Genomic DNA, 20432 nt, shown 5'->3' on the forward strand with positions numbered 1-20432 from the left:
GGTTCTCATGCTGCACTCAAGGAGCACTGACGACATTTTCAAATGGCAGTTTGGGGATTCAGCGGCAATCTCTCGGCTGATTGAATCTCTAATGCCAGTCTGTTTTTGATTTGTGGTGCCACGTGTGCACAAGGCCGAGTCTGACAGGAAGACGGGTTTGCTAAAATACCAATAAAAATGAATAGTGCATGGGTCAACCACTGCTTGAAATGTTTCAGTTTAGTTAATACAGTCCAACAATAATAATCTTTCATCTCTACTACAAAGACTGCTTTAAGGATTTCACTGATGCCATGTCCTTGAGTGTTTCTAGGAGAACATTAACTGTAATTAAAAATATGACTCAATTATTTTATCACCCCCTCCAAAAAATGCTAAGAATCAGGTGCCTTTTTTTCTATGAGTTGTGGCTGCAGTCCTTCTCTCAGGCTTTATAAGGCTTCAACAACTTCAAGTAAAAAAAAAGTCAATACTCAGGGAAAGTCTGAAAATCACTACTTCAGCAACTTTTTTGCTTTATTTACTTGTTGCTTTATTACTTTATTGCTCTGAGTGTAACATAATAAGTGAAAGCGGCATGGATGAACGTATCAATATTTTTATGAGCTCCTCTTGTCTTCCTCTCTTGGATTTTGGCAGCACGGAAGTAAGAAGACAATGTTTAAAGAGTTTAGGTAGAAAATCAACCAGAAACAATAAAAGAGAGGGTAACAAAGAGAGGATTTTGAAAAGGTTGGAGGTGGCACCCATGGATGGAGCACAGTCTGAGCAGTGACACACGTCTCAACCTGACTGAACCATTTGTAGCACTTGGTATGTTCCTGTAGGTCAAAAAAATTCCCAAGGTTCACGCTCTGTGGTTTTCAGAACCAGACTTTTTCAGGTGGTGTCCCTCCAGGAGGTTAGCAGCAGAAAAATCTGTCCTAGCATGTGTCTTGTTTGTGTGTGTGTGTGTGTGTGTGTGTGTGTGTGTGTGTGTGTGTGTGTGTGTGTGTGTGTGTGTGTGTGTGTGTGTGTGTGTTTGTGAGTAATTACATTTCATTAATTCAGTTTAGTTTCACAGTTCTTGATGCGTTTTATGGTGGGGCTCTAGAGACATGTTAGTCAGTCAGTCAGACCTCTACTGTGGTCCAGACTGAAATATCTCAACAACTAGTGTAATCACTTTTGGTGATCCCCTGACTTCTCATATAATGCCATCAATTTCATTTTGGCCTATACTTTTGCTTCGAACCAGACACCTGCAAAACTAATGACATTTCCATCATCCATTGTACTAAATGTTTATGATTAATTAGCAAACGTTAGCATGCTCACTTTGACAAATGGACATCTCAATTGCTTGGAGGCTTGGTGAGACTCTTAAAGGGTGAACTAAATAACTTGTGGAAATTTGCATAAATATTCAAATATACGCATTCACACAGACACACACACACACACACACGTTTAGTCCACAAGCAAAGGGGAGAAAGGACACGACTTAAATTGACTCTCTGTAAGTGTTAATGTATTTAAAAATCACTAAGCGTTCTGTAAATGCAGACACACAAGTGGCATTTCAGCTTCTTGACAAGGAGACAGAGAAAGTAGTTAAACAGAATAATAAAACTGCTGCCTGATGACAGCGACGACAGGAACCACTGTGTTTTGGGAGTGTGGGTGGGAATGTGCCTACAGCTAAACGAGGGGAAATAACAAGTCAAAATGGCACTTTTCAATGTCGTGGACTCTTGTAGTGCTGCTGCTACCAGCTCAACATGAGTAATCCTATGCTATGCTGAAAATGTTGCACCACAGGAAAAGAGCGCGCTTGCGTATTGCAACTCAGTGACAATGAATGCATCGATCAACATGTACAGCCCTCGCTCGCCCCCCACTATACAATTGTTATAACAATTGCTCACACCAAGGATCTCTGGAGCAATGGTGTGATGCGGGTGGAGGAGAAACATGTGGAGGGGCAGATGGGAGGGGAGAGGGAGGGTCAAGGAGCAAGGAGGGGAGAGTAGGAAAACAGGTTGTGTGAAACAAGGGAGGCTGAGAGGTGGTAGGGTGGGGGCGGAAAAATGAAGACAAAGACAGAAAAACAAGAAAGATCTTGAGATGAAATCTAACAGGCATAACACATGATGAGACATGAAACATGCAACTTAACTGCTGATGAGCTTGGCAAACACTAGCGATCACTGTTTGAACAGAGGAGGTTTTCAAAAACAACATCAGACAATTAACAGAGTTTCAAAGAGCAAAAGCAGTCAATGCCCAAATTGACAGGGATTGATTAGTGAAACCACATAAATATTCAGTGTGGAGGAAGGACTGTCTCAACTTTTCAAATGCACAAATACTGTGTCCATGACAACATAAAGAAATGGCATCAGCAAAGAGGAACAATGGTCAGTGATAAAATTGCAGCCTCAGGACTGCAAAATTGATCCACGACCTCTTTAGCAGGGTGAACCAGTGCTGTACTGGTGTCCAAACCCAGAGCACAAATGCATACACGAAAAGTAATAATAGAGAAATTTAAAAACATATGATGCCCTTTAGAAAGTAAGAGTAAAAAACACTGGACAAAGCCTTTAGTGTGATCTTTATGGTCAAAGAGTTATGATACCAATCCAAGGTTTACGAAAGCTCTTCTGTTATTGTCAAGTAATAGTATTCAATGGTCGCGGTGCTGCTTCTAAATTACAACACTGGTCAAATATTGCCTCAGGTAAACATTACCAATCAAGGCCGACTTACCAACCCTGCAAAGCTGGAAACTTGTGCAGTGTCAGACTCTTAGAATCCTAAATGATTCACTGCATATCAATTTGTTTTACGTAATTTGATGAGTTGCAAAACTGTTTAGGAATTTTTATCAGTATCACTTATGATGGGTCCTGCATTATTTATTACCAAATCTTGTGGCCCTTTGCCAAAATCGAGTCGTAGTGTATAGTGGGTTCATCAGAGCTCTGTGGCTGGAAACAAGGTTGATGAGAGTAATGAAAGTGAACCATAAAAAGCTGTGGGCCAGAGAGCTAAAACAAAGAACTGAAAGATGGTAAAATGTCTTAGTACTGAAGGGGACTGCAGAATATAATGTCCCTTCTGTGCAGTTTTAAAGAATAAGGCTAGAACTGTCAACAGATCCCAAGAAAAGGCCAAAATCAATGTGTTAGTCCATCTAACAATACTTAGCTCATTCAGTCCAACTGAAGACATAAATATATAAGAACAGGTCAGTTTATTTTTTAAAGAAAATGATAAATAAATCATTTCCTAAAACAACTGGGCATAGTGTTTTTTATTAATTATTACATTTCGAAAAGAAGTAAACAGTACATTTGTTGGAGACTATTTTTAACCTCTGTGAATTAATGAACACTTGGTGCACTATTAAGCATTTGTGACAACAGGATTGCGTATGTGGATATGTGGGAATGACTCAAAATAAAGTGTTGATAAAGTTCATCATAATGAAGGAATGTGTCACTCACTGCAATGGTGTAGCTCATCTATGGGTTTTCAATAGTTTTGGGTCAATCAAAGAGCTTGATGACACAGAGGAATAAAGTATTTCAGCCTGTGGGATTTGTTGACAGTAAGAAAATATAGAAGACCAGCCTCCTCTAACCTGTGTTTTCTTAAATTCAAAATAAAGTTGCACTTTATGAGGTAAGTTAGTATTCCAGCGGAGTACTGGTTAGTTTCTGGCTGTGTCTTGGCAAATTATTTGAGCTGTCATGTATAGGTTGCTGTATGAAGAACAGGGTGTATACATAATGCAGAGAGGTGATTAGATAGTTTGTGAATGTTTTGCACCCAACCCCCCACCCCCCCCCATCCAACACATCAAACTGGCCATGTACTCAATAACAGGCAACTCGTCTAAATAGAAATTTATACTCAGTTCTTCGTTACATTGGCTAACATATTCAAGGACAAATTGAAGTCACATTATTACTGAGAGAAAACACAGCACACTCTCACATTCATTTCAAAGGCCTTGTTAACAAGGATCTGGCCTGACCCTGTGCTGCTCTGGTCCACACCAAAAGGTTCTCTATGGAGAGGTATATTATAAATAAGACACGTGGGACACTTAAAATTAGTAGTACAATACACTCTTAGGCAGTATGTGAGCAGAGTAGGAATATTTGGGGTTTAAGGTTTCCTCTTGTATGAAAAGTAAATTTTCCTGTTACTTTGTCTGTCCACTGTAGGTGCACTTACACACACAGCAGGACAGGTTATGTGTTTTCAGAAGCTTCTGCCAGACTTGAAGGACAAACAAGCATCAAACTGTGAGACTGGCAGGGGGAAGAGTCCAGCACAGCTATTATTACACACACACACGGTGATGAAAGATGTGCATGGCTGTCCATTGACAATGATGGTGTGAAGCCCACTGGTATGTTTGACTCTCTTTCCCCCTCTTTCTCAATACACAAACTAACTGTATGTGCAAAGACAGGTAGATAAATACAAGTAAATACAGTGCATCCGGAAAGTATTCACAGCGCTTCACTTTTTCCACATTTCGTTATGTTACAGCCTTATTTTTCCCTCAAAATTCTACACACAACACCCCATAATGACAATGTGAAAACAGTTTTTTTTAAATGTTTGCAAATTTATTAAAAATCAAGAAATCACATGTACATAAGTATTCACAGCCTTTGCCATGAAGCTCAGAATTGAGCTCAGGTGCATCCTGTTTCCACTGATCATCCTTGAGATGTTTCTGTGGCTTAACTGGAGTCCACCTGTGGTAAATTCAGTTGATTGGACATGATTTGGAATGGCACACACCTGTCTATTTAAGGTCCCACAGTTGGCAGTGCATGCCAGAGCACAAACCAAGCATGAAGTCTAAGGAACTGTCTGTAGACCTCTGAGACAGGATTGTCTCGAGGCACTAATCTGGGAAAGGGTACAGAAAAATGGTCATGTTTGGAGGAAACCAGGCACCGCTCATCACCTGGACAATACCATCCCTACAGTGAAGCATGGTGGTGGCAGCATCATGCTGTGGGGATGTTTCTCAGTGACAGGAACTGGGAGACCAGTCTGGATAGAGGGAAAGATGAATACAGCAATGTACAGAGACATCCTGGATGAAAACCTGCTCCAAAGCGCTCTTGACCTCAGACTGGGGCAGCCGTTCATCTTTCAGCAGGACAACGACCCTAAGCATACAGCCAAGATAACAAAGGAGTGGCTTCAGGCCAACTCTGTGAATGTCCTTGAGTGGCCCAGCCAGAGCCCAGACTTGAATCCGATTCAACATCTCTGGAGAGATCTGAAAATGGCTGTGTACTGACGCTGCCCATCCAACCTGATAGAGCTTGAGAGGTTCTTTCAAAGAGGAATGGGCGAAACTGCCCAAAGATAGATGCCAAGCTTGTGGCATCATATTCAAGAAGACTTGAGGCTTTAATTGCTGCCAAAAGTGCATCAACAAAGTATTGAGCAAAAGCTGTGAATACTTATGTACATGTCATTTCTTGATTTTTGATTTTTAATAAATTTGCAAACATTTCAAAAAAACTGTTTTCACATTGTCATTATGGGGTTTGGTGTGTAGAATTGTGAGGGGGAAAAAATGAATTGAATCAGTTTTGGAAATGTGGAAAAAGTGAAGCGCTGTGAATACTTTCGAGATGCACTGTAAGTCTCAGAAATGAGTCCCATTGCCGGGTGGGCGTTGTCACTCCTGTTCTTTGAGTACAGAATTGCTTATTTATGTCCAAGAACAACATTCACAATGTATTTTATCTTACCAAGGAGCTCTCCTGAATTGCACTAAATGTTTAGAGCTAAGAGTTTTCTATTGAAACCCATTCAAGAGGCAGCTGAGAGCAATATCTACCAAAGAATGAAGAAAACAATGACCCCAGTAACCCTAACCCTAACTGGACACAATGGGGACGAGCTAAAGAGCGATTGTTTCAGTGTTTCCCAGTGAAGATGCCCTAACCAGCTCCGTGCTTGGCCCTGACTCCCGAGTTTTGCACACATGCCCCGTATTTTAAATTTAAATACATGAACCTGTATAAACCTGAATATAAACCTGACACAAAAACTAATCATTCTAGCTGAGGAAAGGATTAAAACTTACTCATTTTCAAAGGGAGAAATCTCCCTCTCGCATCCCTTCATTGTGCTACATCGCTTGTAATGTATCTGGACAAATTTCTCCATCCACTAGAGTTCACCCGCTCGCTGTATGCTAGGAAGAAGTGTCAGGTTAAAATAAGTCATGGAGCTGACCTTGTTGCTCCTTGGGCAGCGGCATGACTAGTTTGATCTTCAGTATATACAACTGGTCCATGTGGTGACAGTGAAAGAGAATTATACTATAAATAAATAAGTTGAATAAGGGTTCAAAATGCTACAGAGTAGATCTTGAGGGAATAAGGTTGGTAATAATTCAGAAAGTTACAGTGGCTTTAAATTAATTAAAACAGACAAATTAAAAAGAGCAGAAAGTCAAATTTGGGATCTTATTATAATATGATATAATAATGCAACTTTATCCTCTACACGTGGATCTTACAGGCCAATACGACTATAATCCTAAAACCTTTCTGAAAAAAAAAACAGCAGATCTGCAGTCATGCCAACCAGCTGACATCTTAATCCATTTTAACATCAAACTGAAAATTGTCTATGTCAATTTCAGTGAGCGCTCTGAAAGACTAAAGAGAGGGTGCTGTTTTTTTTTTAAAACTGATCACAGCATCTAAAAGACAGCATCACACCTAGCAACAGCATCAACTCCAGCTCCTCTAAGATTTAAGTCCCTATGAAAAGTTTCATAAAGCAGAAATTCTCAGTGACAAGCTCTGAGAGGATTCTCTAAACGTTTGTGAATACCGTCCCCGTTCATGGTATCTTAGAAGAAACAAGGAAAGTAGTGCGAACTGCATAGCCACACTTATTCTTTTGCACACAATAAAAAGAAGGTGAAGCTCAAGGACTTAACCCCCCCCCCTCCCTTAATGGATTTAGTGGACTTACAACAAATGGGAATAAAAGTTAGAATGAAGTACACATCAAAGTTCAATTTCTTCTGCCTGAGCTGCTTTTATGAAATATGAAGGTGTTATGAATAAGGCACACTACTCTTGCAACACTTGGCATAAATCTTCCACAGTGCACTCCGTAGCCTGTTAAGCACTGAATTTAATATTGGAATGATTTGACACAGAAGAGAAAAGAAGAAGTTTCTTTTACAGAATCGCTATCAATTCAAGGAAGAGACATTATTTCCCAAGTCCAGTCAGGCACCAATACTACTGATTGTAAATTCAAAAAACAGGAGGTAAAGAGGGTGACAGTTCAGTGTCAAATCAGAAACTGTGATTCTCTGTCTTCTTATTCAAAGCAGCATTATCCTTTGATACCTTTTTTCTGCTTTCTTTCTTGTCTGCCTGTTTTCTCATTTTCCTTTGTCTCTCCCATCTCTGGGAGACGTTAACAGTCTCATAACGAAAGGCACTGACTAAAAAACACCAAACAATGCTGAGCTGCACATGTTACGATTGTGAACATATTAAAAAACAGTGGGAGATCTGAAGGCAAAGCCAAGATAAACCTTAATTGTACACTAGAGGCTTTTGTGTGAGGGGTGAATTAACATGCACTGCCTTCAGGTCATTTAGGGACTGTACATTACTGTAAATTATTAGGGGAGGAGGGGTTTGAAGAAAAGGGGGAGGCCAATGTAATCTGACATTTTGGGGGGAACAGGAGTGTTATTTATGTTTTGTTTTTGTTTTTTACCCCATGTTTTTATTTTATTTCATTTATATGGGGGGGGGGGGGGGGGGGGTTCATTTTGCCACATGTACAGGATATAGGCTGGGGAAAAAAATTCAACAGTGCACAAGGCCTTCAGCACAAGCCTGTTGCCGACTCACTCTTTTGATGGTTGTAACAACAAGAGTTACTGGAATTTCCCATAAGCCCTCCCAATTAAATGACAAAATACTGAGTTTGTCCATCCCCTCCAGAACGTCAGACAGAAGCATTTTGTCAGCAGAATGATATCAGCGCCTTTCAAAACTGTTACAAATCACTGCGAATAAAAACAAAGTGACTTAGTTGGAAATGGGAAACAAACACCAGTCTCCAATGTTAAAGTCCAACATTTTGTCAGCCCATCCATCCACCTCAAGCTTATAGAACTTTATTGTATTCGACTGTCACCTGACTTCCTCTTTTCCTCCTGTCATGCTTACTACAGCCACTAGAGGATTTTGTTGCTTTAACATAAACATGTTTTTTGCCTGTTGTTTTGGGAAAACCTGCTGCTACGGCTGTTTCTGTCCTTCTTACCATAATGTCATGTTTTCCATTTATACTGCACATGCACGTAATGTCTTTTATGAAACAAAATAGTACATTCAACAATCCCCCCAATGCTAATAATTTTCTTAGTTTTCTCACAGCTCCTTAGCTGATGTAATGTGCAGTATGATGCTAAGGAGGCAGGTGGAGGTTCAGTACCTTGCTTTAAGAAGAGATTGGTAGTTTGTTCAAGCTTGTATCAGTATCTCTAAGTGTTCCATGACTGCCCAGATCCATAGTCTTTTTTTAACCAAATCCAACTTAACAGCAGCTCAGTGCAAAGTGGCTTTTAGATCTGGCTAAAAAGAAAAGCCAAACACACCTACCCTTCACACAGGAACACAATCTCTTGTTCAACACAATGCCACCGTCTCAGGGCGACTTGCTGTTCTCTGAAGGGCAAGAGAGAGCGTCTGTATATGGAACAGAAAATGTGACCAAATGAGAAGACTAAAGAGAGAGGAAATGGCTTTTTTTTTTAAACGTAATTAAACATCTTCAGATTCAACTAAGTAGGTATTTCTCAATTGCTCTTCATAGATAACATCTCTTGTTATTAGGTTCAAACATCAAAAAGATATTATCTAGAACAGCAGCACTGCTTTAATCCACATCCTGTGTGTGTGTGTGTGTGTTAGAGAGACAGAGAGAGAGAGAGACAGACTCTGTTACCTTTATCTCACCTTTAAAATAAGATTAAAATGTTATCGGCTGTACCACCTGCTGAGTCCTGCACTGACTCGAACTACAAATACAACACATCAAGCTTAATCCTGAACGTGAGATATGTAACACACACACACAGGCTCAGACACACAGATCGAATAAAACAGTATCTACAGACATTTGTAAAAATGAAGCTGTTTCTCTAATGGAGTGGTTTTCTTTAACAATTCTCCTCTATTCCATTAATACATTAGTAGCCAGATGAGAGGACTAGACATCTCTGCTAAGGTCCAGGTATTTGCACAAAGTTTGGTGAAAGGCTGACACCAAGTGGTCAGTTAAGATGCTACAATACTGTTGTAACTTACGTGTTTTTTTTTTCTTTGCTTAAAGAAGTGTACTTTAACAATTATTTTTGTCCGTCACAGTATAAATTCAGTCTTCATCATGATACATCATCCAAGTACTTTCAGTTGCTCAAAAGGTGACATTTACAGTATTTTAGTACAGAAATCTCAGAAGTGACAAATTATAACTCAAGTTATAATAAAATCACAGACCATCAAATGAAAAAAAAAAAAAAAAAAATTAAAAACTCCTTAAAATTAAAATTATGTTTTGTAAACTGGACCTGGAGCTGCATTTCCTATACTCTGAAGAAGTATAATTAAAAGAGCTCATTAAAGAGTGAAGAGTAAGACACATTTATCAAGCTACTTACTCCTTCTTACAGTGTAAGAGTTCACAAGAACAATCATATGTCTGCTCAGGGCAGGAATAGTAATTCATGTTCATTTGTTTTTATAAATAAATAAATAGGAATTAAATAATTTTAAAAAGTCAGATATAGACACAAAAAAGGGTGTGGAAAACCAAATTAAAATTCAAAATTAAATGCATTTAGGCTAAAACTACACTATTCTGAATTATAATGCTTCCACTAATGCATCATTTATCATGACCATTAATAAACATGTCTCAGAAGGTGTGTGCTCACCTCTGGTCCTGTATTTCACTGATCTGGGATCAATTCTTAACCAACTTAAGAGCATTTTAATCTTGATGAGAAATTTGATTAATATTTTTTTTTTACGTGTCACTTAAGTTCACATTTTCACTTTTAGCAGTTGAACAAATAAAGGGCTTGATCTACGGTTAGTAAGTGATTTTGTGCTGCCAGGTTTGGTGAAATAGATATAATGAAAGAATATTACTGTTCACAGAATAAATAGTTTTTTATTGACCAAAAGTGACAACTGACCTATCTCTGCGCATGATACACTTCACAACACACTGATTTGTTTCCTTTACTAACATTAAACCACCTTCAGAAGTTACTCGATGAACCTTTCTGGAATGCACAGAAGAACTAGGGACAATCACTTCAAGAGACAAGTACACAACGAGCATTTTTCTGCAATGCGTCACAACAAGTGTATGACATTGCAAAGGAAACACTGTAGCATCTTAATCTAAACGAAACAAACACACAAAATGTGTCTTTTTTGTCTCCGGCTGTCCACCATCATACATCCAAATGGATCCTCTGGTGACGTTTGAGGTTACATTTCTGGGTGAAGCGTTTGCCACAAGCCAAGCAGCAGTACGGTCTCTCTCCGGTGTGGACCCGTCGGTGGGCTTTGAGGTTGCTCAGCTTGGTGAAGCTGCGACCGCAGAGGGAGCAGCAGAAAGGCCGCTCACCTGTGTGAGTCTGCAGGTGAGCTTTCAGGTTGCTGGGGTGGGGAAAGCACTTTCCGCACTGGCCACAACGCAGGAGATGCCTGGGGCCAGTGTGAGAGTCTGGATGGGGTACGGGGTTGGCGTGATGGGAGTTTGCAGACTGATGCTGGGATCTGATGCTGACCCACGGGGCACCTGTTCGGTTAAGTCCTTGTTTGTCGCCCAGGTGAACTCGCTGGACTGAGAGCGGAGCAGTGGCTTTGGATGTGGAGGGAGTTCTGTTGAGGGGGTTTAAGTTCACAGCCTGAGAATGAGCTATAGACAGTGCTGCCGTGGCACTGTTCGAGAGCGCGTGAGGGGTTTTTTTCATCGGCCGGTGAAGGTGCTGTATAGCGGCTTGCAATCTGAGACCTGCACCCACTTTGGAATGCAGCTTCATAACCTCCTGCACTGTGGCTTTATGGGAAATGTGGTTCTGTTTGTGTGCTTCTGCACTCAGCCTGTGGTGTTTCACTGAGCATGAGAAAGAAGCCATCCCAGACTTTGGCATTTCTTTCTTTTCCATATGCTCACTTTCCTCACATCCGTCAGAATCAACATTAACTTCCTGCTTTATTGTCACACCCAACGCTTCGCTGTTTTGCAGTCTTGTCTTAGGAGGTCCTGAGGTTGAAATCAGATCTCTGCCTGGGGTAACCTCAGCGTGAACATCTGCTGTGTCAGAGTCAGACGGCTCATGTTCTGCACACTTTAGAGAACCTCTACTTTTGGCTGGATCGTGATCCTTTTCAGTCCCGAGTCTGTGGTTCTGCAGAAGTCCAGTCCAACGAGTGACCACTTCCAAAGATGAGACGTGAGATGGATCTGTAGCCATGTGTGTTGTTTCCTCCTGTTCTTCAGGAAAGCCATATGCAGCAGATATCTGTGGGCCTTGCCTAATGATATTCCTCAGTAATTCCTCACCGTTTTCTTGAGTCTGTTTTGGTTGTGCCTCAGCCATCTCAGTAGCGCTGTGTGATTCAAGTCCTGCTTTGCCTAGAAAATAAGTGGAATCGGGGTTTATTCTCAAAAGGTAGACTGTTACCAAAAGAGAAAGTTGGTTGCTGTCATGGCTAATGAAGTCAGCCCAATAAATATCAGAATACATAATATTGCATCCACTGAAATTGTTTTTGAACTAAATAAGCCCTTCCTGTGTCAGAGGATGGATGAACTAATCCTGTTTATCTGTTTCAGTAGTTAACTGTAAGTGTACTGCTGTAACAGAAATTCGAGAAATTGCCTGCATGAGAAGATTTTAACCCTTCTATCCTCAAGCCACAGTGGCAAATGGATTCTAAGGTCTATGAGCTAAAGAGAAAACATGAAATTATTTCCACATGCAGGGGACAACAGGCACAATGGAACTTTTATAACAGTGGTATGAAAGTTCAATTTTGTAGGAATTACTGAGAAAACTGTCACAAGGCGGGGGTTAATGTGGTTTAGTTCTTTTTGAATTTAAAAAATGATATTTCTGCTATTAGGCTGTATTGTAGTAAATAGATACTAAGTGAACAAAATGTTTTTAATTATTTGTATGTAATTATTTCTATGTTACCTTGGGGCAAAATGAAGAGCTTAACAAGGGTCCTTTTTGAATTCAAAGCTCATTAAACCACATTAATCCTGTTTTCAACTGTTTTTTTTCCCCTCTTTTTTTCTTTAACTTTTTTCATATATATTTATGAAAGTGGTATATAGTGTAGTATAGTATAGGTTCCTTTATATATGTACATTGAACCATCTCTGTGACCGAAGCTCCTTCCATCGGTTCCCCAACAATGATCCCTCTTTCAGAGTCACCTAGATCTTTTCCTCTTTCCATTTTGATACAAAATCCTGTTCAGCATTTTTATACATGCCACAGAGCTGACTGGATGTTAACAGTGTAATTGTACCATACAGTTCATCCATGATGAAGTATCTACATTTATTATGTTTCTCCACTCATTTGTTTAGATTTGTCCTTTTTCTGTAAACATGCAGACAAGTCTGTAAACGTGTACATTCTGTTCCAGTCTGCCTTGCATCAACACAACTGCAGCGACAACCACTTCCCAGCTCAGCAAGGTCACACTTTAAATCACAGGGTGCCACCGCCGACTGGTGGCCTGTAGGCTGAAAAGCTACTGAGGCACACAGACAAGTGTAGCAAAAATAATTTGTAAAAAGACAGCCAATTGAGAGTCTTGTCTGAACAGTAACGAAGGACGTGTCTGTATCTCCAGCTCTTAGAGCAAAATACTTTTGAGCCATTAATATCTATGTACTCATTTATACTTTTGTCTACATATTTCTAAACAGATCTACACATGCATTTACGGTTTTACCACATTTCAAATCTCAATGTACTTGCGAGTCTCAATTAGTTGTTTTTTTTCCCCCAACACATTTACAATCTGATTTTGCACACACAGATTTTGAATACACCTTTGACTCCTGTACACATTCACAGATGTCAGTACACATTTAGAGATTCATACAAATATCTATATCAGAATCAGCCTAAAAAGTCCAAAAATAATGTGCACTGTGCAACATAATGGACCCAAATGACAACACTCACCATCGAGAGTGCTGCTCCAGCCTCCCAAATGTACAGATGAACAAGACGGCTTATTAAGTTCTTCTTCCTTCACATCCACAGCAGGCATCACATCCTTTTCTTCTGTTGCCTGAACAGCCTGAACATCATAGAATTTATGAATACGTGAAAGCAATTCTTATCTTGTACCTGCACACTGTACCTCTGTTTTCACATAGTCACATGATGATGACCCACCTGTGATTCCCTCTCAGGACTGTGAGCCGCTGTAGGACTGTCTGCCTCCTGTGGTAACTCTGATATGACTTCTTGTCTGTGGCCTCTCGTCCATCTTTCAAGAGAATTGCTCTCTTTTTTCACAGCACAGCCCCTCAACACATCTAGAAAAATAAACACTGTTATAACATTACATATCCCCTGACCTATTTCAACACTGTCTAACGTGTTTGCTCTTACCTTCGTGTTGGTCTTTAGTCCTTTCTTCTGCAGTGTCCGTGGACAGTTCCACATCCTTCTTAGCACAGTCAACACACTTTCCTGTCTTTCCTCCTTCTTTCCCGCCTTGGTCACTTAATTTCTTTTCAGTCCACTGCAGCTGCATCTTCAGAGACTCCACCTCCTGTCTCCTGAGCTTCACCTCCTCCAAGAAACCGTCTTCCACCAGCCTGGTGACCTCGTACATGGCTGTCTTCACCACAGTCTCCATCACATCCGAGAGCTGGGTCTGAAAGGTGACTATGAGAGTGTCCAGGTCCGACATGGCAGACTCTGTCAGAGTCCCGTGTCTGATAACTGTTACACGACGGAATCCCGCGTGTTTGAGTAGGAAAAGAAAGGAAAGAGACAAAGTTTTCGTCAGGAAAAAAAAATTCTACCACATGTTGTTTAGGTTGAACGCCATTATCGCTGAGCAGTCTCTATTCAACTGCGCGAGTAGTTGTGGGGGTGATTCATGTGCTGAAATATACACATAAATTCTTCAAATTGTGAAAGTTGGAAAGGTTGACCTAACGGAACCCAGCCTGGTGTTTACTGACACGAAATTACCTTCATGTCAGCTCCGACTGTCAACTAGCCAGATAACGTGACTGCTTAGTTTAACGGCAGCATTCGTCTGCTAACTGACGCTGACGGCATTAAACAGTGAACAGATCGTACACAACTACGAATTATATAAACCATGGTCGAATCTAGCGTGTCGATCTATTTCAGCGTGAGTGTGTGGCTTTCACAGGTAACGACTGTTTAGCAAAGCAAATTCAACTGTACTTAAAATTTCACCGAGCTAGCTAGCTTTTCAACAATCGTTTGTGGTCCTTGTTTTTGCTCGCGACGTCATACGCGGCGTAGTACGGTGGCCTTGTGTGAAGTGTGTGAATAACGAAACGCGTTTTAATACAGTGAAACCCATAGGCTGCGCCAAGCAGTATAGGTATGCATCTTAGGCACTATGCGACACTATGTTCCCACAGGACCATTCTGTCCTGCAGTGAATCGAAACCCAATGACATGACATCAAATATTATTCTTCATCATTTCCTACAAGGTTTTTGATACTGAAAGTATGTGATACTTTTCACATCACAAACCTGTTTTGTTGTCAGGTCACCACTATGTGTAAATATGTTTATACTTATAATATGTTTATACTTAATTATCCTCCTTATGGAACGAAATTTGGAAATGTAAAAGTCTTTAAAATTCTAGCACTGATTTTTTTTTTCATTGAAATTGATTTTTTTGCCTATTAATTTAACTCTTCAAACACAGACAGACTAAATATGCGGGATACAGATAAGCAATCCATTCTTTCCAAAATCAAACTTAATATCCAGTTTATCGTTACGCTCCATTGCTTGATGTGCTCAGTGCTTGAAATTACAGGACAGCAGTCAGCTATGGCAACAAATCCAAACGATGGCACTTTAGGAACAGGAAATACATGACACGTTGCACATTTACAGACTTTTTTGGATCAAAATTTTGTTAGCATAACTAAAGTTATGCCACCATGGTTTATTGTTGCTAATGTTACTTTCAGTTCTGAGGTGGTTATTATTATCTGACTGACCAAAACGAAAAAACATCTGACTGATCTGACACTTAACTAACTAGCTGTTTCATTTTACCCAAAACAGTTTATGAAAAGCACAAAAGGATGGCCAGTAATGTAATTACTCTTCATATCAGTAGTGTGCTGTCAGGACAAGCAAGGCAAGCAGTGCTTGACCAGTTAAAGCTAAAAAGACATCAATTAGAAAAATACTGAAGTGGAAGCAATATCTCTCCAACATCTCAGAACAGCCGTTTGGCCCATAAAGGATCTGATATTGCCTGTTTGCATTCAACTTGTAATTGACTTCCTCTTGTGGCCATAGTTGGCTGTTGTCTCCGGAAGCTAGGTTGACTAACATCCGTTGCATCTATCATTTCTGTTATTTTCGTGGACGTAGCCATGTCCTGTTGACAAAGGCTGGGGGAAGCAGCATTTTATGGACATTTGTGCATTGTTGATAATCTTGGTTTCTGGTGACTGGCCGTAGCTAGCTACAGACAAGATTTAATTTGATGTACTTTTCTCAGACTGTTACAGCTGAGGGGGATGAAAGCCCTTTGTAGTGTTACATAACATCTGTCAATTCCAGCTTTCACATAAAAATCTGGTGTCCATGAAGTTACATGACGTTTTTGGCAAGTTTGACACATCTGAAGTTCAACATGTTCCTTGTTAAAAAACCTCTGCACACAAATAAACAGTTCAAGTAGGAGTTAAACGTGAATGTGACCGTACTTGTTTTATTTTTACAGACTGTTACAGCTGCAGGGGATGAAAGTCTTTGCAGTACTAAAAAACATTTGTCAGCCTCAGCTTTCACATAAAAATCTGGTTTGTGTCAAGTTATTTCCATACCCTAAAAATATATTTTAAAAATGTATGCAGTACTAATTATTTGAATATATAAACAGTTTGTACACTTTCAAATACTATGTGCTCTTGGCATTTAATTGCTTAAACATGTCACATTATTCATTAAAAATCACATAATATTTGCATAATTCACTATCTTTAAAGTTAGATTTTATTTCATGAACATTGCTCCCTCCATTGCCATGGACTGTAAACATGAGACATGCAATGTCCACATTTTGTGCCCCCTGTTCACCACGTACCCAAACTATAATTATATATGTACATGCAATGTTGGTGACAGTAAGTTGGATACTTCGATTTGAGACAGAATCAGTTGCTTGTCCTTGGTATTCTGCATATTTAATTTGACTTTTTTAACCTAAATTTTGGGATTTGAATTTGGCCTATTAAATTTCAGTGAACTCAATATATATTATGTGACTTTTTAAAAACCTGAATATTAGTGTGTGTGACTTACATTTACAATCAGTTCTTTATCTTACAGTGCCAAAAGAAAATGATGTTAAAAAAAAGTTTTTTCCCGATAAAGTCTGATGGACTAAAATGCATTTTTCTAATAAAGTTTATTCCAAGAAAATAAACTTATTCCACGAATTTGGCTTCATTCGTTTTATTTACAGAAAACATTTACAGACATGGTAGAGAGAAATGAAAATGAAAAAAGAATCCAGCTGTGGCTCATTTTGAGTTTCATTTTGAATCTGTAATGTAATCACAAGGATGATGTTACTCTGTTTTAGCCAATTTTTCTTAAATTGAGTCAATTTTCAGTAACAAAATATGCAGCAATAAATGGGTATTTGATGTTATTTTTGTTTTATATTATTCATACCAACAAAAAAGCTGGTATGGACATGGACCTGAAAAGAAGAAAAAAAAAGATCTGACCGGACAACATGACTTTGGGTTGTTTTAATGTTGATGGGAAAACAACCATGACTCACAAATAAAAATATTCATTTAACAACCTTCCATACCACAAACAATCTTTAATGATCTGATACTTTCCCCAAACGTCTCTAGCTTTATAGGTCTGTCATGTGTTTGCGCTGGTGTGATTTCAGATGATCCAGGCGTTTGAAGCTGAGGCCACAGACAGCGCAGCAGTATGGTCTTTCCCCTGTGTGAGTACGCTGGTGAACCTTCAATATGTCCGCTCGTGTGAAGCTCTTATCACACATGGTGCACCGATGAGGTTTTTCCTGTGTGTGAATTCTCCGGTGCAACTTCAGATTCCAGAGGCGGCTGAACTTGTTCCCACATACAGTGCAGCAGTAAGGTTTGTCACCTGTTTGGCCACATTTATGTGTCTTTAGATCGGAGAAAGAAGGGAAACCTTTTCCACAATGGCTGCAGAGGTGGAGCCCCTGCCCAGAGTGAATCCTCTGGTGGACTTTGAGGTTACACGCTTGAGTGAAGCTCTTTCCACACTGGGTACAGGTGTATGGTGGCCCTTGTCCGGTGCCTTTATGTGTCTGCTTATGAGCTTTGAGAGAGGCAGAATCAGGGAATGACATGGAGCACTGGTTACAAGTGTGTCTCCTCCCTCCTCTCCCTGCTGCCTGATGCTGCAACCTCTCTCCCAGATTTAAGGTATCACTATATGTACCTGAGGCCTCATACATATCCTCTGTGCTGTCTAAAGATGGTTCAAGTCGAATGCCCTGGCCCCGAAAACTCAATCTCCCTCCTGAGTCACCAGAAACCTGTTCAGGGTACAAGATACTCTGGTCCTGTAGATACCCTTCCTCATTAATCAATAAACAGCTGAACTCACCACTTACGTCAATGTTAGTCCTTGAGGGTGAGCCTGCAGGTGAACCGACCGTACCCCTCCTGTTCCGTGGGGCACCTGTTTGGTACGTTTGATGCTCAGCTCCTTCAGGTGCTTCAACATCGCCCTCGTAGTGCCCCATGTAACTCAGATCCTCACCCAGGTGGGATGGTGATCCTTGTAAGCCATCTAAGTTACCCATTTCGATCATGCTGGCATCGCCATAGCCAGTCTTGTCAAAACCACCCAAGTCTTCCATGCCATACCTGTTCTGGAAAAGCTGTTCAGATGGGTCACCTGAGTGTCCGTGTTGGCCTGATTCTGGCCTCTGGTCAAAGCCAGCTTCCCAGTTCACATCACCCTTTGGGATCTTCTGGTCTGTGAAACGTTTACTGGGCCCCGGCAGACCAGATGTTTCTGTTTTTGACCAAGCAAAGGAAAGAAAGAAAGATTATGGGTATATGAGTACAGGGACTACAGTGACACAATCATATGAACACAGAAAGTAATGATTTTAAAGCCAGTGTTGAAAATGTGAATCATCTTGCATATCTGTGTGTAGACTGACCATCCAAATTGACGTCCCATCTCTCTTGGGACTCATTGGTTTCTGGCGTGATGCGAAGGGCTTCGTCCTTGAGCAGTCTATCCAACTTTTCACCCTGTACACCTGGAAACTGGCAGATGAGCAGAATGATAGCATTAACACAGGTTGTTTAACACCTCAAGAGACACCATGAGCTTGGCATTTAATCAACAAGCAGATTTCATTTAATGTCATAGCTTTTAAAAGAAAAAAATTACAGATATAAAGTTAAAAAGACAACACCGAAAAAGCCACTAGCCCTGCTCGCTTTTTATTTTAAACATTGTAACTTCAATAAATGAAGCTTACTTAATCTAATAAGCTGTCTTCTACCTGTGTTGCCCTTGTGGTACTGTGGGCCTCTGGTTTTGCCTCTTCCTCTTCATGATCAGGTGCCTCTTCGTCAGTGCCCTGGAAGCTATTTACCTCTTCTTGCAGCACACTCTCTTGTTTCAGATTTTTTTCTGTGACAGCAAAGAAGCATGTTTTCAAATTCAAGGATTTAGGATTCATGGATTTAGGAAGGCACGTGTTGTATGGTCTGTTCCAAACTGTCACATGGCAAATTTAATACACTGCTTCAATCTGATTTGTGAATGTTAGAGCACCTGCCTCTACAAGAGGGAAGTGCTTCATACTCATTATGGGAGACAGTTCGGTGGAGTATCAGTTTGAGATAATAAAGCTGCACTGATTGTGTTTTTGGTCACTTCTGGCTAACAGAAACAACACTGAAAACAGCTTTCATTATTCTATGGCCAGTTTGTTAATAATCAATTACCTGTTTACAAATCCACATGCCACAGAGTAACATCAATTTGTATGTAAATCATAAGAAAGCAGATGTGTATTGAGTCACCGATGTGACAAAATGAATAGTGGCTGAATGTGGATGTAAGACTCACCTGCAGATCTAGCTTTCTCCTCACCGGACACCCCGGCTCTCCCGCATTCAGTGCACCTCCCCCTCCTGTCTCCTTCTCGTTCCTTGCGTCGACCCTCCGACCACTTCAGTCGCCTCTTCAGGGACTCGACCTGCTCCCTGCACCGTGTCACCTCTTCCAAAAAACTATCCTCCACCAGCCGAGTGATCTCATACATGGCAGCTTTGAATACCGTTTCCATTACACCAGAAAGTTGGGACTGAAACGTTACTATGGTCTCGGCCATTATGTCAATAATGTGCGATAACTCTGGACAGACGTTTATTTCCAGTGAACTAAAGAGACGGCAGCTTTCGACCGGCACTTTAAAGCCTTTCTTGGAGTGCCGTATGTGGGCTACAGCCAACGTCTGTCTCTTTAGAGTGAATACGCCAGTGTCTTAAACTCGGCTCTCAGTGCTTAACAAGCTGTAGACCTATATTTCTTGGTCCACATTTACCGTTTAGTTATTTCCATCACACCAAACCTAATGTTGAACAAACTGCAGCGTCGTTTGTAACGTTAGTGTTAGCTAACTAGCCTGCTGCACTAGTTTTGATTACGACCACCATCTGAAAAGCAGTTATCGAAGACACACTTAACGTACGTCAACGTACGTTGACACATTTAACGTACACGGAGTTTAGGCTTAGTGCAAGATGGGTTCTGTAGCACAAGTAACCCAGTGGTTTGGTTGTAATCTAACGTCACAAATTGTTTTCCGTTGAGCTATCGCATTTCCTCTTGATTCCGTAAACAACCGCACTTCCGAGATTTAGAATACGGGTCGTGCGTAGGGACAATCTTAATCATTTCAGCTCAATGGGTCTCTGTTGAAGACTAACGCTTCTTAGTCAAGATTGGCGCATTGAGTATTAGTGATAATTAGTCACTGACCTAAGTTATTGTGTTCTTAGCAATTGCATACATAAAAA

General features: G+C 40.4%; 2 protein-coding genes across 4 annotated transcripts; both read right to left on the bottom strand.

Moving 5' to 3' along the window:
• Window positions 1-8354: 8354 nt before the first annotated feature.
• Window positions 8355-14608, bottom strand: si:ch73-109d9.3 (zinc finger protein 112). 3 transcript variants are annotated; one of them, XM_041035993.1, is made up of 5 exons: window positions 14330-14608; window positions 13739-14074; window positions 13520-13662; window positions 13304-13421; window positions 8356-11730 (listed from the first exon to the last, which is right to left on the bottom strand). In XM_041035993.1, exons 2-5 carry the CDS (start codon window positions 14040-14042, stop codon window positions 10541-10543), a joined length of 1755 nt encoding a protein of 584 aa, XP_040891927.1. In that variant the 5' UTR covers window positions 14043-14074; window positions 14330-14608; the 3' UTR covers window positions 8356-10540. The 3 variants fall into 3 exon arrangements, with proteins under 3 accessions (XP_040891928.1, XP_040891927.1, XP_040891926.1); XM_041035994.1 differs by having other exon boundaries at window positions 8355-11730; window positions 13304-13412; window positions 13739-14608; XM_041035992.1 differs by having other exon boundaries at window positions 13739-14608.
• A 2208-nt stretch (window positions 14609-16816) lies between these two features.
• On the bottom strand, window positions 16817-20414 carry si:ch73-109d9.2 (uncharacterized protein LOC565042 homolog). The gene is made up of 4 exons (XM_041035995.1): window positions 19480-20414; window positions 18908-19038; window positions 18557-18665; window positions 16817-18405 (listed from the first exon to the last, which is right to left on the bottom strand). The coding sequence occupies exons 1-4, from the start codon at window positions 19742-19744 to the stop codon at window positions 17240-17242; spliced, it is 1671 nt and encodes a 556-aa protein (XP_040891929.1). The 5' UTR covers window positions 19745-20414; the 3' UTR covers window positions 16817-17239.
• Window positions 20415-20432: the final 18 nt, after the last annotated feature.

This window comes from Toxotes jaculatrix, chromosome 4, assembly GCF_017976425.1.
Source record: "Toxotes jaculatrix isolate fToxJac2 chromosome 4, fToxJac2.pri, whole genome shotgun sequence".
Taxonomy (NCBI): domain Eukaryota; kingdom Metazoa; phylum Chordata; class Actinopteri; family Toxotidae; genus Toxotes; species Toxotes jaculatrix.